Source organism: Spinacia oleracea, chromosome 6 (assembly GCF_020520425.1).
Source record: "Spinacia oleracea cultivar Varoflay chromosome 6, BTI_SOV_V1, whole genome shotgun sequence".
Taxonomy (NCBI): Eukaryota; Viridiplantae; Streptophyta; class Magnoliopsida; order Caryophyllales; family Amaranthaceae; genus Spinacia; species Spinacia oleracea.
This window is the reverse complement of record NC_079492.1, coordinates 145,696,103-145,712,266: the sequence shown is the minus strand read 5'-3', so window position 1 is coordinate 145,712,266 and position 16,164 is coordinate 145,696,103. Positions and strand designations below refer to the sequence as shown.

At 37.2% G+C, this 16,164-nt stretch overlaps 4 protein-coding genes across 13 annotated transcripts; 1 reads left to right on the top strand and 3 right to left on the bottom strand.

Annotated features, from left to right (window-relative positions):
* Nucleotides 1-3,993: 3,993 nt before the first annotated feature.
* On the top strand, nucleotides 3,994-6,645 carry LOC110795920 (protein NONRESPONDING TO OXYLIPINS 2, mitochondrial). 10 transcript variants are annotated; one of them, XR_002535471.2, is made up of 4 exons: nucleotides 3,994-4,289; nucleotides 4,392-4,557; nucleotides 5,421-5,497; nucleotides 6,410-6,645. XR_002535471.2 is itself a non-coding variant. In XM_022000983.2 (3 exons), exons 1-3 carry the CDS (start codon nucleotides 4,129-4,131, stop codon nucleotides 6,433-6,435), a joined length of 306 nt encoding a protein of 101 aa, XP_021856675.1. In that variant the 5' UTR covers nucleotides 3,994-4,128; the 3' UTR covers nucleotides 6,436-6,645. The 10 variants fall into 10 exon arrangements, 6 of the variants coding, with proteins under 6 accessions (XP_021856675.1, XP_021856678.1, XP_021856660.1 ...); XR_002535478.2 differs by having other exon boundaries at nucleotides 6,125-6,645; XR_008923597.1 differs by having other exon boundaries at nucleotides 3,995-4,289; nucleotides 4,392-4,510.
* A 74-nt stretch (nucleotides 6,646-6,719) lies between these two features.
* Nucleotides 6,720-10,074, bottom strand: LOC110795910 (putative pentatricopeptide repeat-containing protein At5g47460). Its single transcript, XM_022000948.2, has one exon. The coding sequence runs from the start codon at nucleotides 9,982-9,984 to the stop codon at nucleotides 8,275-8,277; it is 1,710 nt and encodes a 569-aa protein (XP_021856640.2). The 5' UTR covers nucleotides 9,985-10,074; the 3' UTR covers nucleotides 6,720-8,274.
* LOC130463679 (uncharacterized) lies at nucleotides 7,424-8,162 on the bottom strand. Its single transcript, XM_056832886.1, has 2 exons — nucleotides 8,094-8,162; nucleotides 7,424-7,957 (listed from the first exon to the last, which is right to left on the bottom strand). Exons 1-2 carry the CDS (start codon nucleotides 8,160-8,162, stop codon nucleotides 7,424-7,426), a joined length of 603 nt encoding a protein of 200 aa, XP_056688864.1.
* Nucleotides 10,075-10,385: 311 nt separating the features above from the next.
* Nucleotides 10,386-16,164, bottom strand: LOC110795959 (probable methyltransferase PMT17). Its single transcript, XM_022001000.2, has 6 exons — nucleotides 16,026-16,164; nucleotides 14,189-15,014; nucleotides 13,030-13,240; nucleotides 12,117-12,414; nucleotides 11,560-12,027; nucleotides 10,386-10,937 (listed from the first exon to the last, which is right to left on the bottom strand). The coding sequence occupies exons 2-6, from the start codon at nucleotides 14,906-14,908 to the stop codon at nucleotides 10,706-10,708; spliced, it is 1,929 nt and encodes a 642-aa protein (XP_021856692.2). The 5' UTR covers nucleotides 14,909-15,014; nucleotides 16,026-16,164; the 3' UTR covers nucleotides 10,386-10,705.

Below are 16,164 nucleotides of genomic sequence, written 5' to 3'. Positions count from 1 at the left end.
TATCAGAAACTTCCATCCGAAAGAGAAGATGATACCTGGGTGGTAGGAATATCAACACAAGAAAGCAACCCATGTTTGTCTTACCAATGTTGATCTTACCATCTTCATTTTCAAAGTATGTCAAATATAGTGGACCACCATCAAAATTCGCAACCGAGTTATTCTCATTAGCAGAACCTGAAAACATATCTATCCATGCCACATCCTGGATTAAGCCACCGTCCTTCACAACCTCCACCAGAGGTCTACCAATCACACCAACAACAAAGGGGGCTAAATATCTTTCAACAACACGAATTGCTAAGGTTGAAGGAACTTCGAGAAGCTTAACTGATTGTGTTCCATGGATTGCTGCAAACCCCTTACCTCCTTTTAGTGAAAATGTTTCCCGACCTGCACTGGAAGAGGCACCACATACCTCCCACAAAGCATCAAAAAGGGCGGAGTAATATCCTGGAACTGTGTCTTCTAGAATCTCAGCTGGGGCAGCAGCCTTGAGAAACATGTCCTCGATGCCAACTGAGACCCCCTGAAGCTTCCCATTAACAACCTGACCATTTTCTGCATTCGCGTTAATGGAAACATCCACAAGACCTGGCACAGGTTCTCGGGGTTCCAATTCAATGGTAACAAGTGAACTAGAAACTGACTTTTCATTGGACTGAATTCCAGCTGGGACAATGTCCAATGACTCTTTCTTGTGGGGGATCTCAAAAGCCGATTCGCCAAGAAGAAATGGGATATGATATGATGGTATAGAACCATATGGAGCTGAGGATGAGAACTTGAGAACTATTCCATACATTGCAGGAACTGTATCTAATTCAACAGCACTATCCCCTGTTGAATCTGATCCCCATATACGGTTGAAATGTTCAGAACTCCTCCAAATTTGTGATGAACTGGGAAATAACCCCCAAATCGGAATCAGTAACAATTGAAAAATTGTGCAACTTGAGCGATTTAATCGACTTGAGAGATGAATTGGGAAATTGTTGAATCGAATTCGAAGGGAAATCGGTGTGATTAGATAGGCCAAGGAAAGTGAAATGAATTGAAGAATTGAAGTGGGTTCGCCATGGAAATCGGAAAGGGAGATATGTTTGAGGTTAGGGAATCGAAGGAAGAGTTTGGAGAGAAGTTTGAGATTTTTTTTTTTTTGATTTTAGGTCGAAAAATATATATTAAGGGCAAAATGGTAAACTGCAGCTAACGGAGGACTAACGTCCGTTAACTCCAAGTGCATCTCATGAACAGTATGAAAAAATAGGGGTATATTATGTGATTCAAAAGACGCGAGGGTATTTGGTGCGTTTTTGCAAACCTCAGGGGCATTTCATGAAAAAACCGTTTAATTTAATAGGTAGTAGTTGATAGTGGAGTATTATTTTAATGTAGTTAGTGGGAGGTGGGTTAAGAGGTGGGGTTGGGGGAGAGTAGGGGTTGAATTTTTAATTATTTTTTGTATGGAGTAGGGGGTAGGTGGGTTAATAGGGGTGGAGTAAGAAATAATATAATATTGTTAGAATATTTCCATTTTTAGAAACAGGTCAAGTATTAAGGGACGGCCCGATAAGGAAAACAGGTCAAGTATTCCGGGACGGAGGGAGTACTACGTATTAGTCGACGCAAGCTCATTTAAAAGTTCGTCGCTAAAAGGAGATTTCCAAAAGAAAAATGCACAAAATAATTTGCGGTTTTTGCCCAAAAATTTGTAACCTAATTAAAAAGTTCGCCGATTCTGTTCATTTATCTAATTTCCCACTCCGGTCAAAATTACATCATGCAAAAAAAGAAAAAAAATAAAAAAATCAGTCATGTGGTTTGAACAAAAAAAAAAGAAGTCATGCAATCACCATTTAATACTTCGTGTATATTTGTGACAATGAACGTATGCAATGATAGAAGTATTTGCTGAGACTTGGGAGCATAGGATAAACAATTTATAAGAAAAGTAAATTGTTATAACGGATGCAAAAAAAGATTAAATAACGTAATTAAAGAACACATTACGTCCACAGCCATGGGAGAGAAAGTTTTATTGATCATGAGGAGTACGGATTACAGAATACAACTAGGTTATGACCTAGAGAGTTTATATAGTACTCTCTAGCCAGATGCGAAAAAGCCCAGAAAATAGGCCCAAAACAAATAACCCTAGTTCAGAATAACATATACATTTTGATTTTCATGGGTGCTACATCCACCAATTGGAGATTTTAATCCTGAACATTCGTATACGGTTGGATATGTGTTGCATGTCGATTGGGCGGAGGAGTGCATGTGGTTAAACAAATATATTGCGAGCAAAAAAAGAAAATGATATTTACTATTTTGTATGTACTTCAATTTTGATTTTTCAATAGGATATGTTAGTTGTATCAAAATAATGTTAATTTTTTTTAATAGCTTTAAATTCGTCATGTAAGGCTACGAGTATTGTATGACCTCAATGTCGCAAAATATGGACTTTGCGAATGATTATTAGTGTCTAAAATTTGTAAAATTTCGCAAGCATCGCGTGCATGAAATAATAGGCACAATAAAGTTTCTAAAATTCACGCACGCATCGCGTGCATAAAATACTAGTAACATATACTGTAAGGGACTTGACCGATTCAAGGAATTATTCTAACATTAATAAATTAAGGTCGTATTTCTGGATAATTTAAACGAATTATTTTCGTTAATTAATATGTGGTACTGTATAATCTTTAGATAAATTTGTCCAAAACTACTTTATAAAAAAACACTACCTTTTTTTCCAAACTATGAACGATGGATTGAAATTTCGGGATTGACTTTAATTACCATATATATGCTACGTGCCATTCAATTTTATTTTTTTATAAGCTAGTAGTTAATTACAACTTTTTTCGAAAAAACCCAAATTTATAAGTTAGTGTTCGATAAATTTGCTTAATTTTTAAATCTAGACCATTGATATTAAGTATGTTGTTATTATTAACGGGATGAAACAGGCCGGTGATGATGATTTCCCCTAAAAACTTTCTTTAATTTGATGGAAGAACCAAAGAATGATGATAGTCTTTTTTCATGTATTTTCACACACAAATACTTCCTTTGTAATTTAATGAGTTACAGTTTCTATTTTTGGCATGCCATAGTTTCCAGTTTCAGTTATATTATATTTTTCTCATATGGTCTTCACACTTACTTAGGGTGAGTTTATTTTTCAGACTCCGCCACATCAACTTATCCCTGAGAAAATGAAGTTTTAAGTGAGTGTTGAATGAGTTTTGGATTTTCAAATTCACTCCAAGATTTGTTGTAGTCTTTTACTATAAAATCTCAAGACTTAGACTCGAGACTCACCTTACGATTTGGGATAAACTCAAGTACCCTTACATTTTTTTCCCCAAAACATTATTTAGATACGATAAATCACATCTCCATCTCGAAGACAATCACACGTCATTCATTGTATTGGGGAGTAGAAGTGCATTATCATTATGAATCAATAACTTGGCTTAATGCAAAGGATTCCACCTTCCAACCAAAAGGGAGGGGGGTTCAATCTCCATCAGGGGCAGGGGCACTTTGAGGGAGAGTTTCCTTTACCATCCCCCACTCTTAAACTTTCTATCTTGCTAACCCGGACAATTCTAACCCATCAGGACACTTCATCTTACCTTAAAAAGAAAAATAAAAAAAAGTTCATCACACATCATATCAAAGCTAAATAATTTCTAACAATTTTGGGTAATTTCTTTTATTGCAGGAGGAGCAACAAAGACAAATGATATTTGGAGTACTTGCTATAGATTCTAGGTCTTGAGTTCGGAGAAGTAATTATATCACCCATATGGCCATATAATTCAAAGTCTTTAACCAACTAAGCTAGCTGACTCTTACTGAACCTTAAGTCGTAAATTTGTAGACTTTTTAGTCTATCTTCAAGCCCATGGTTACATTTGAAACCAACCAAGCGAACGGATTATTCAGCTTAACTAAGCCCACCTAACAAAACTTAAAAAAAAGAAAAAAAACAACCACTAAACCCTAAACCCCTCTTTTCTCTCACCACCAAGAAACAAAACAATTCTCCATTATCAGTTATCACCTCCACTCAAAGTCAATTCGATCTAGAAAAAATTATATCCATCAATGGCGTCAAAATGCGGCAGATTCATGAACAGAGCGTCATTATCTTCTCTTAAATCCTCCATTAAAAACGCTGCTAAATCTGCATCGTCTTCCCCAAAACCCGCTGCATCTCCTCTTCCTAGATCCACTTCCTCACCTCTTCCTCGATTCAGCTTCTCAAGGTCTCTTTCCCTCTCCTAATTTCACATTGATTTCGATTTGATTTTTCTATTTTTTTTTTTATCTCATCTAATTTGATTTTTCGTTTTTCTTTTCGTTGAAAGATTGCCGAAGGAGTTGGGAGGAGCGCAGTCGCTGCTGCCGCTGCACAGCGCCGTATCAGTGGCGAGGCTGACGTCATGCTTAAGTACGACTTCCAGGAGTGCCAGAGCTCTCTCACAGGGTACACTCTGCCGTACCTCTCCCGACCTCTAATATTCTTATTTTTAGGTTTGTCCATTTTGCATTTGATTGATTGTGTGATTAATTGATAATTTGATACTATTATAAATTCAATTCATGTTTAGGTTTTCCTTGATTTCTATAAATAATCATTCTTAGAATTGTTGAATTTAGATATGAAATGAATTAGATCAGAGTTGAGAACGTTTTGATTCCAGCTTAGTTTACCTTATTGGTTATGGCGTGGATGATAATGTTTGAGATAAGAAGGTTATATAACTTATATGTAGTGGCAGTTTATCATAGATTGGCCAAACCATATGTTAGTGGTGCAACCCTGTCACATCCCCTATTCTATAGAAAGAAACCAGCTGTTCCTAAGCTTAATATCATGTTAGGGGTTCAACCGTCGCATTGGATAAATGGGGCGTATTCAAGGTGTAGTGTTAATGTGTTATTGCTTATAGGTTTTCTAATGAAAGACTGAATTTGGTGTGTACAATTGTTTCTTGTGGTTTTGTTCATTGAATGTGCATTACTATGATACATTGTTAGAATCTAAATGCAAGAAGCATTTTTATTATTGGGATTGAGAATTATATAGACGAGAGGAAATAACGACTAAAGACTGCAATTTGTAGGCAGCATCATTGTTTACTGCAGCAAAAATGCCGTGCCATGTGAATTCTTGTTAAGTAATTTTTCCATTTCCTTTTACCAAGTTATGAGAAAGTGTAGGTTACATATCTGGACAATTAGATCCTTTTGGGTTTAGCTTCAGACTTTCAAGCCTGTGAATATTACTTTTTGTTTGAAGAGAGAAGTGTTAAATGAGATGGGTGGGGGATATTCATGTGTCAAGTGACTCAAGTGTCAAATGTCAAGCTGACTAGGGTATTTGGTTCCTGCAGGCACATAATATCAATATGCTTGAAAGAAATATATGGTCATGGAACCTGCCAATCATGAACCCTCGCGTCATTCTCAAGTATGAAATCACGAATGTTTTTAAGGGAGACATTGTATGTCATTTTTATATAACAATACACCCCATTCTATTTTGTAATAGCTCATTTTTAGAGCTGTTGAAAAAGAATTAGTAGTACAGTGTTTTGATGGTTGAACTTTATCCACTCCTGATTTTATACCTGTCTCATTACCATTTGGCTGAAAATCTATTGAGTGGTTGTGAACTAGATGAGTGAAACTCACAGTTGTGTCTTAGGCATGAACAATGAAAAGGTTGTTGCCACACTGGTTTTGTTGTGTGACCAATATGCCTTGGGTTCTTTTGAGATATCTAGGGTAGATCACTCAGATGAAAAGACATTTAGGTGGTATACTCGAAGATTAGTTTCTGATTATGATTAGAAAAGAACATGGGCCTTTCGACTTCAGAGTTCAGACGCTAAAAACTTGTTCTGCATCCTATCTGCAAACAACCGGTCTTTAATCCCCCAACACTAATGCACTACTTAGCTTAATAGTTCAAAATGAATTCTCTTAGTAATTTAGTGAGAGAATAACTGTAATAGTTGAAATATTGTTTCACTGTTAGTAACTGATCTTAGATCCATGAGGATGTTGTAGTGACATACCTGCTTATTTTCCCCAGATGAAATTGATGGTACGTGAGAGGTGTGGAGGTTGCTCAATTCACCAGTGCTTCCATGTTCCTTAGCTATATTGATTTACCAATATAGTATGTCTGATGCAAAAGTCATATCTGTACATTCTTTTGGAGCAAATCTGTAGCAGTGCAGATGAAACTTTTTTTCTTCTTTATGACAACAGCTTACCGGATTTAAGTCAAAAGACCATATTCAATCATAATTAGTGATATTGAAGTGCTACTTCTCATAGCAGTTTCTGATCAATATTTATTTTCTGTTTGCTCTAGAGCTTGGTCTGTCCGTACCCAGGTGACTGTTAGCAGATCATCGCTAATTCCAGAAGCTGTCTGCATTTGATTGGAAAAACAACTCTTTGCTACCAAAAAAGTTAAATGTAAACTGTACAAATCCTCTAATCAGCATCATTGAATTTCTTTGCTGATCAAATATTGGATGTAAAGGTACTTACTTTTGAAAGTTTAACCACTGGAATAATTTGGCATTCTTGCATTTTTATTTTTTAGTTTTTGCCTTGTCTCTGTGTCTCCCCATTGCAGCAAATGCTGTACCATTAATTTCCAAGTTAGTCTATTTACCAATATGTCCTTGTTCAAAACTAGAATTGGCTTTTAGATGAAGAGAAAGTAAGAATTTTGATAGATAGATGTTTTAACCTTGTTAAGAAATTACATTATTCTTTCATCTGGAGAAATATTTTGAAGTCACTCTTTCCATCCATCACAGTTGTTTTTCTAAACAAACCCAATTCATCTTTCAAATAGAGAACTTCATTTCATTCTCCTCTTGCAGACTTCTGCTCGTAGTTCAAACCCACGGTTCATTTCACTCTCACAAGTCACAAGTCTAACTATTTGTAGAGCTCCAGCATTTTCTTCAGTGCAAATCAACTTCGGACCCTTGTCGTGAATTTTCCAAAAATCACGGGCCACGATTTTGTGCTCAGGCTAGGCCGGGCTTTTTTTTTTGTGTCAGGGGCCTGGGACCGGCCCGGCTCACACGGCCCACATCCATCTTTAATGAGTTTCCCTCACTGTCTCTTTGCTTGATCCTTAAACGTGCCCTTCAGGCTGAGACCACTCCTAAATCCTAAGGGGACGTTTGGTTTGAACAGGGTAAACGGAATGGAATCAACAAAAGGAAAGAAGGGGAAAGGAATGAAAAACCCTTTGATTTGCTAAGTTGTTTGGGTGAGATTTCATTCCCTTCACTTTTCTCCCTCCTTCTTCTCCTTCTCTCTCTTTCTCCCTCCTCCTGCCGCCGTCAATTTCCTCCCGCCGCTGCTATTTCTCCCTCCTCCCGCAGGTGTCGTTTATCCCTCCTCCAACCTCTGCCGTTTCTCCCTCTTTGCGCCGACGTCGTTTCTCCCTCCTCCAGCCTCTGCGGTTTCTCCATCCTTCTGTCGCCGTCGTTTCTTCCTCCTCCCGCCGTCCTTCACTCTCCATCTCCCTCCTATCGCGACCCTTATTTCTCCTTCTCCCTCCGCCCACCGCCACGTTCTCTCTCCTTTTCTCTCCTCCCTTTGGTTTTGATGACGGGTGGTGGTGGTTTGTTTCGGGGTTGTTGCGGGTGGTGGTGGTTGGTTTCGGGGTGGTTGCGGGTGGTGGTGGTTGGTTTCGGGGAGGTTGTGGGTGGTGGTGGCTGGTTTCGGGGCGATTGTGGGTGGTGGTTGTTTTTAGGGTGGTTGCTTGTGGTTGTGGTTGGTTGATTTCGGGGTGGTTGTAGTGTTGGAGATGGGTGGTGGTGTGGTGTATAAGTTGGTCAATGTTGGTCAAGGAAGATGAGTTGAAGAGGAGTTTGGGGGTAAGAATGATACCCTAGGGGGGTGGAGAATCATGGTAGAGGAAAATTGGGGAATGAGAGGGATAAAGGGAATGATTGAAATGGACAAACAAAGAACAACAAAGGGAATGAGAGGTGTTGATTCCTTTTCCCTTTCACTTTCCTGAATACCACCAACCAAACGCCCCCTAACAGAATTAATGTAACAAGGAACAAAATTTGGGAGTTCTCATCTTCCATCACAGATTCACATAAAAAATACACCACCAAAGCGTAAAAATCCGGTGCATTATCACAAGGAACACATTTCTCAGCTTCTCGTTACTCTGTCTTTGTTTGAACTTTCTCCCTTCTATATTCGACTAAAGCCAGCTTCTTTTACCACCCCTTCATCTCTCATCAGATCCCAAACAGCAGTTGCATCAACCCAATTGCCTCGATCTTTGTTTATGTTCGACAAAATTACATACCCGACCTCATTATCCTCTAATCTTCTCAACTTTGCAGCTGCAACCTTGGCAACATCCAAATCCCCACAAGCTCCACAAGCACCAAGCAAAGCCCGCCAAACAGACGGGCATGACCCAAACCCTAATTCATAAATCATACTTTCAGCTTTACATAGCTGTCCATGGTGTCCCATAAGTCTAATAATAGAAGCTAGATGATTAGGCTTTGGTTTAATTCCATAATCATCGTTCATGGAGATCAAATACTCGTAAGCTCTCTCCAATGGCATTTGACATTGCGAACAAGCTGCCAAAACATTCACGAAAGTGATATCATCGGGTTTCAATCCCTTTGCATCTTTCAACTCCTCGAAATATTGAACTACCTTGTGTGATTCCCCATTATTTGCAAGACCAGATATTAATGCATTCCAAGTAACAATGTTTTTTCTGGGCATGAACTGAAACAACATTTCTGCATCTTTTACCTGCCCACATTTCGAGTACATGTCTACTAGTGCACTCCCGATCATCATCGAAGTAACCAAACCTTGTTTAATAACACAACAATGGAGTAATGTACCCCACCGTAGAGCTGAAATACACGCAATCCCACTCAAAATGCTTGAATATGTAAATTCATCCATAACTACTGATCTTGCTTTCATTTGAGTGAAAAAATTAAGAGCTTCCCATGCTCTGTTTTTTACCACGTATCCTGATATAATCGCGTTCCATGATGATGAATTCGGGTTTGGCATGCTCTTCAATATCTTAATAGCTTCATCTATGTCGCCAAACTGTGAAATACCATTAATCATTTCATTATATGTGACGGTATCAGGGTAAGGCATCTGATAAAAGTAGTCAGATGCTAGTTCTAGCCTTCGATTTCTGGCACACGCTGCAATAACTGTATTCCATGAAATTACATCCTTGTATTTCAACTCATTGAACACATGAATTGCACCATCGTCAGAACTGCATTTCCCGTACATATCAATCAAACAATTTGCCACAACAACACTTGATTCTAGTCCATAAAGAATTATTCTCGAGTGTATGGACATTCCTAATAGCAGCAAACTCAACTGACCACACGCAGCTAATGCAGAAGTAAAAGAGTATGCATCAGGTAGGAGGTCAGATTGATTAAGCTCAAGGAAGAGTGATAGAGCTTTATACAAATTCCCAGAATGTACATACCCAGAAATTATAGAATTCCAAGAGACAACATTTGGTTGAGACATTTCATCAAACAGTTTGTGTGCATCATCCAAAGACACAACTTTGGCATAAAAGCTAACCAAAGCTGTATTAACGTAGACATTTGAAGCAAACCCAGATTGCAAAGCATAACAGTGAAGCTGTTTTCCATGAGAAACATATCTATGATTGATACAGTTTCGAATCATCTGTACCAATGTAAAACCATCTGGGTTGGTTTCCCATCTGATTGTTTCGCGAACCCCAGAAAATTCCACTCCAGTATCATGAGTATGGTTTCTACGGGTAAAGCTGATTGGGGTTTTAGAGGTAGAGGAGGGAGAAAGAAGAAAAAGATTGTAATTTTGGAAGTGATTTTCAAGTGCTCTGAAGAGTGTTCTTTGCATTACTTCCCTGAGAAAAAATGTTTAGTGCAAGAAAGATGGTTCTTGTTTAATTAGAGCAGTCAAAACAAAGGAAATATTTAGTACAAGAAAGGGAGTTTTTGTTTAATTGTAGTCAAACAAAGAATCAAAGATTAGAAAAAAAAAAAAAAAAAAAAGGGGACAATTTTTAGTATACAACCGGTTGTACTTTGCAAGACAATCACAAATAATAAGACAATTTTTATTATACAACCGGTTGTACTTTGCAAGATACAAACAAGACTATTTTATTTTTCTTATTTCAAGCAATTGTTACGATTTAATTTTTAAGTATAATTTCTTTTCGTTTAGGGTGTGAAGAAACATGACGATTATACACCAAGCATGAATGATAAGTATGATACACATTTCTCAAAGGGTACTGCAAGGACAAATCAGGACGCGCCCTGAAGAAATAAGGTATATTTGACATGGTGAATGTTACTAATAAAGAAGCAACCAAAATTTGCTTAACAATAAACCAACAAATCCAAAAAGTGAGCATTTACTAATGCTTTCACCTGAGGTTAATTGGAATAGTCTAACTCTACTCTGATCTGTTTCCACTGACTTACTCAATGTGAAACAACATCATGCAACAAGATTGATTAATCAGGAATCCTATAGTTTTTAATACCCTGATATTGTCTATCTAAGATTAATTGCCACTGTTAATTTTTTTTGTTTATGAACTAATTAATCTTTAGCTGTTTTTCTCAGGTGCATCGCCGCCTGTCCAGTATGTTTTGACAGCAACCAGAATTTTCTCAGGGTTGAAGGGGCCACTTTCATGATCTGCAATATGGCTTTTCCACTTCATTCTCTTGGTGATTGCTTGAATCTTCACCAGAACTTCTACTGTGTCTCGGAATATCACTGTTCCTTCCGGCCTTAGCAGTCTATCCATCTCGAGCAAAATGTAGGTAATATCACACCTTCGAAACCAAAACAAAAAACATTGCTTAGCAAAAAAAAAGTTTCTATAAGAACAACAAAAGCATAGGCTAATACACAAAGAGATTGGGTCGGCTGCATGTACTGAGAGTCTATGTGGTAGGCAATTGTTTTCCAGTGCTATAAGGGTGAGTTTATCTCTCATACTCTAGATTTGTCACATTAGCTTTCCACTTATTTTTACGTACTTTTTCATTATTCAGACTCACACAAGACTCTCCCTATTATTAAATAGGAAAAAGTTTGATGACGTGGCATGATTTTTTAATTTGGTTGGAGAAAAAAACATAAGTAGAGTCGAGTCTTGAGTAAGTCTTGGATTTTCAAACTCACGTCCACAGTTGTCAAAGTCTTTTACCAAATTATTTCAAGAGTCTGACTCCAAACTCCCTTTCAGACTACCTGGGGAAAGGGAATACAAAACCATTGGGTGGAATCAAGGTGGAGGAGTTTGGGGAATAGAGAGGGTAAAGGGAATGATTGAAATGGTGTTCCAAACAATAACAAAGGAAATGAATCCTGCTCATTCCCTTCCCTTTCTTGAATACCCCAACCAAACAGCCCCCGAATTCATTAGTACTAAGTAAGGGAGGGATTGATTACCTGTCCTGGTAGATGCTGAAAACACCACCAGCATGAATAAGATCATAAGTTCTTGGATACGAAGAGAACGCTTCACACCAATCATGGTACGTTCCAATAAAACCGCGCTCATAAATCACACCAAGAGTATCAGGATTAGAATTTGCAGGAACCACATTCATAACCCAAACAGGATACTTAACAACAGCTGCTGCAAAACCACCCATGTATGCATTCATATCCATCACATTACGATACCTTCCTTGTGGTAGAGGAGGAACAATCCTCTTATAATATGCAACTCTATCCTTCCACAAATCATTGTCTTCTCTGAATTTATCAGCAGAAATTCCAGGAACAGAATTGCTGCTTATTCTAGGAGGTACAGCGAGTGCGCGTTCAGGCCATTTTTCAAGAGCTCCACCTGCTACTTCATTTGAGTTGCTTACTTCTGGCAATGGTGCTATGCAAGCCTCTAAATCTTTGTACCTTTTTCCATTGACAAACCAGGAAAAAGTTAGAATTATTTCAGGAGTAAACTTAGGATGAAAGATAGAAACTGTAATTTAGAGTAATACCATGCAGCATCTGTGTTGTCTGATTTGCAAATATGTGGGGTTGGATGAGTTTTCTTGCTCTTTATACATTCAATGTGATTAAAGGGTTTCTGCCAAATGGAAAGATCACCCTGTTCAATGACCTTTTTCCAGCATAAACGGTTTGCAACATCTTCGATTGAATCTTGTTCTTGTTTGAGATCTTCCTGAGTTCTTTCCCAACCTCTCCAGTATTTTTTCCAGCGGATTGGAGGTCCGGAAAGAATCCAGTAACCTCCTGGCCTTAGCACTCTATCCACTTCCATCAGATACAATCCATCTGCAGAGGTTTAAATACACATATCAATCACATATAGATCTGTCAAACGGGTTGGTCGGGTTGAAAAACATTGTTCGGGTTCAGGTTTACAAATGCTTGTTCAAGACCCAAAACTTTCGAGTTCGGGTCAACCCAGGGTTGAAAGAGTTTAAACACGTATTGTATTTTCATTAATTAGGTAATAAATATATGGGCACAAATTAACAAATTTTTCCTACACAAGTTTATATTTAAACAAATTCAACTATAAAATGACGTATAATTCAAATTAAAATCATATTACACCCAACAATATTAACAACAACGTGTTTGCTATACTTAAAATTCTTCATGATCTACTATAAATACTATGATTTTTAATCAGTCGGGTCAAAAACATGTTCAAATTGGGTTTTGGCCCATTACTTTTTGGTTGCTCCGATTCGGATAAAATCGGGTTACAGGTCACAAAATCTTGTTCAAGACCTAGTGTTTTAGGTCATTCTGGGGTCTGGTCAGTTTTTGCCATACTTCATTGTAATTTTAACTTGTGTTATTGTCAATCAAACAACTGCATGTACTGCTATTATCTACTGTTTTCTTCAATTTTTTGATGATTTTAAGAAAAAAACATACCGTTTTTGTTCCAGGGTATCAAACAACGGGAACAGTGAGCCATGTCGAAAGCCCTTGCAGGATAAGGAAGCCTCTGGGAAGCCATGATGCCAATCATAGCAGGAACTCCTCTCTCCAAAGCAAACTGCACTTGAGCTTCATGTGTGTCTCGTGGTGCAAAAGACATTGAAACAATGTCTCTCTTTAATAAGTAAGCTCCCCAACTTGCAACCTTCATCATCCAACAAATAAATAAATGATTCAAGCTGTTGTATAATATGTATACACTTTTTTAAGGAAGTGGGAATCAATTAGTCACTCAGCTTAGCTAGATTGCATTCCTTATTGCTAATAGTGTTGCTTTGAATCTGAAGTTTGTTTAAGAAAGGTGGTAATCAATGAATGTTTACGTATATACTGGTTTCAGTTTTCAGATGTCTGAAAACAGAAACAGAAGAATCGAAAAATGACAGAAACTAGATAAACTACACGTGTTTGTTGTTCTTAGGCTTTGTTCTCTTCACCTTATTCTTATTGCTTATTAGAAAAAGTTAGATCAAACCAAACCAGACCAGAAAAAGCAAAAATCACTCATGAAAAACATTCAGTGCAGACCACAAAAAGCAAAAATCACACATAGAAAACATTCGGACCAAACCAGATCAAAGCATACCATAAACTAGAAAACCAGACCATGTAAGAGAACAAGGCCTTTAGGTAAATTAAAACCGGTTTCACTTATCGTTAATAGTGTACGTGGTTTAATTTCTTAAAACACAGGTCCATTATGAGATCGAAAGTTAGCTAAGGAAAGGCTATACATGAAATAAGAGAAGTTTTTGTAATTACATACCCCACAGCCAGTGTCAATGGCTTTGTTCTACTCACATGGTTTGGTTAGGTTTTTTGAGTTTCTAGTTTGGTCTGATCTGAATGTCTTATGCGAGTGTATTTTACTTTTTCTGGTCTGGTCTGGTCTGGTCTGATCTGATCTAAGAAGCAATAAGAATAAGGTGAAGATAATAGAGCCTTTAAGGTCTGTTTTACTTATCGTAAACAATGTGGTCTTGTTTCTTAAACTAACACAAAAGAACTTGTAAAACACAAATGCATCATGAGATCAAAAGCTAGCTAAGAAAAGACTACACATCAAACAAGAGAAGTTTATGTAATAACTTACCCCACAACCAGTATCAATAGCAGTTCGAATACTCCCAGTAGTCAATGGAATGAGTTTATTAATATCATCAATATAAGCATCAGCACCACGAGGAAACATAGTACCACCACCAGGAAACCGAAAACGATCACCTTCAACTTGAATCCAATTCTGAATAGCCTTCTCAATACTAAGTTCTTTATGAGGAATATTATCATACCAAGCAATATCTCTACTTTGAGGCCATTTAAATGGAGTCTTATACTTTGGTGGAGGTGGTATAAGACACTGCATCAACTCTTCTTTAACAGGACAATGTCTTTCTCTGTATTTCATCATATAACGGTCGAATTTCCTGCCCCTTCTTGGATCTTGGCATGGTGTATACTCACTGAATGACATGTCACAGGGGGGAAACTCTTTGATTTCTGCTTCGTTTGTTTCGTTTAATTCTAACTGGTGATGGCTTTCGAAGTCTAGATTTGATGTTGTTGTTGTTGTTGTTGTTGTTGTTGACAATTCAGGGGATTGGTTGTTGTTGTTTGTGCAATCGTTGTTGTTGTTGTTGGATTGGAGGTTGAATTTGTTGGCAACAGAGCTGGGTGATTTGCCTTGCCAGACGCCGAGGATGTAGAACAGAACACAGAGGCTGCTTACTGCAAATATGTAAGTCAGGCGTTTTCGTTTTGCTTCAGTGTGGTAATGGGGTTTTGGAGATCCTCCTCCATGTTCCCTTGCCATTTTCTATGATTATGGTTATGATTATGATTAATTGAGTTTGGTTTGTTGATAAGAAGAAGTAATATCAAAATAATCCAAAATCTTCAAGTGTTCTTGTGCATTGATCCTGAAATGATGTTAATGCATTAGGTAAAATTGTATTAATCTATCTATGATATGTTAATTGTGTTGTTACCAAAATATGATTTATGTACCCGGGTGCACAATACTTACTGTGCACCCTGTTTATAAATGAACATATAGTTCAAATACAAAGAACATATTATTCATACTCAAAGAACAAATAGCAAATGAACATATAGTTCAAACCCAAAAACATATATTTCAAATATTCGACTTGTACATGTACAATGAAATCATTATCCGTGTTCATTAGATTCTAAATGAATGTGTATCAGGGTGCACAATGTATAATTCAAATTGCGGTATTGTAACTAAGGATGATAAGGAACTAGTTACGTTAGATTGATCTTGATTTGATCCAAGTGCACCAACTCTTATATGAATATGACCATGATCGTTTATTGCCCAAAAAATGGTTAGCACGTTCTTACGTACAAAATTATCCACAAATCTATTACGTAGTGCATTAGTCCATTACAGTCTACCAAACACATTTAAAATGTGACATTCTATCATCTAAAACTTCACGTTGTTATCTGTATCACCTTTGTAGCTCATTCGCAAACTAAAATTTTAAAAAAGAAAAAAGGGATTGCAATGAATTGGGTACATTGTACCTAGAAAATTATTGTCTTAATAATTGTGATTCAAAAACTATAATTCGGACATACATGAATAACTTTCTGGCAATAGATTTTTGAACATTATGATTCGCACTTTTACAAATGTCCTAGATCGAGTTAATTCTTAATAAAATTTCAATCATGCATGCTACGGATATTTTTCGATACTAATATCTAACTAATATTTATAATAATCCGGTATACGAGAAAAAATTGTTAGATTTACAACACATTCATCCTCAAATTAACACCGAATGGGCAGCTAAATTTTATTTCTCCACCAAAAAAAAGAACTAGTGATTTTAAAGAATTAATCTGTGGAAAATGAGTGTTGTACGGAGTATGATGGATTGATTGTAACACCAACGTACCTCAAAATTCTGAAGAAATCACTTCTTTTCGATAAAAGCACATCGTTTCAGTGCATTAGGATTGATAATAGTACCATGGATCATTTCATCCTTCAAGTTAAAATGTTGATAATTTTACCTCAAAGATTAAAAAAGTTTG

Excerpts from the sequence above, each read along its gene's own strand:
- LOC110795920 (XM_022000968.2), top strand. The coding sequence starts at position 4,129 with ATGGCGTCAAAATGCGGCAGATTCATGAACAGAGCGTCATTATCTTCT. Across the intron at positions 4,290-4,391 it reads CCTCGATTCAGCTTCTCAAG|ATTGCCGAAGGAGTTGGGAG; the intron begins GTCTCTTTCCCT and ends TTTCGTTGAAAG.
- LOC130463679 (XM_056832886.1), bottom strand. The coding sequence starts at position 8,162 with ATGGAAGATGAGAACTCCCAAATTTTGTTCCTTGTTACATTAATTCTG. Across the intron at positions 7,958-8,093 it reads TAGGGGGCGTTTGGTTGGTG|GGTATCATTCTTACCCCCAA; the intron begins GTATTCAGGAAA and ends CCACCCCCCTAG.
- LOC110795959 (XM_022001000.2), bottom strand. The coding sequence starts at position 14,908 with ATGGCAAGGGAACATGGAGGAGGATCTCCAAAACCCCATTACCACACT. Across the intron at positions 13,241-14,188 it reads CTATTGATACTGGTTGTGGG|GTTGCAAGTTGGGGAGCTTA; the intron begins GTAAGTTATTAC and ends TGGATGATGAAG. Across the intron at positions 12,415-13,029 it reads GATACCCTGGAACAAAAACG|ATGGATTGTATCTGATGGAA; the intron begins GTATGTTTTTTT and ends AAACCTCTGCAG.
- LOC110795910 (XM_022000948.2), bottom strand. The coding sequence starts at position 9,984 with ATGCAAAGAACACTCTTCAGAGCACTTGAAAATCACTTCCAAAATTAC.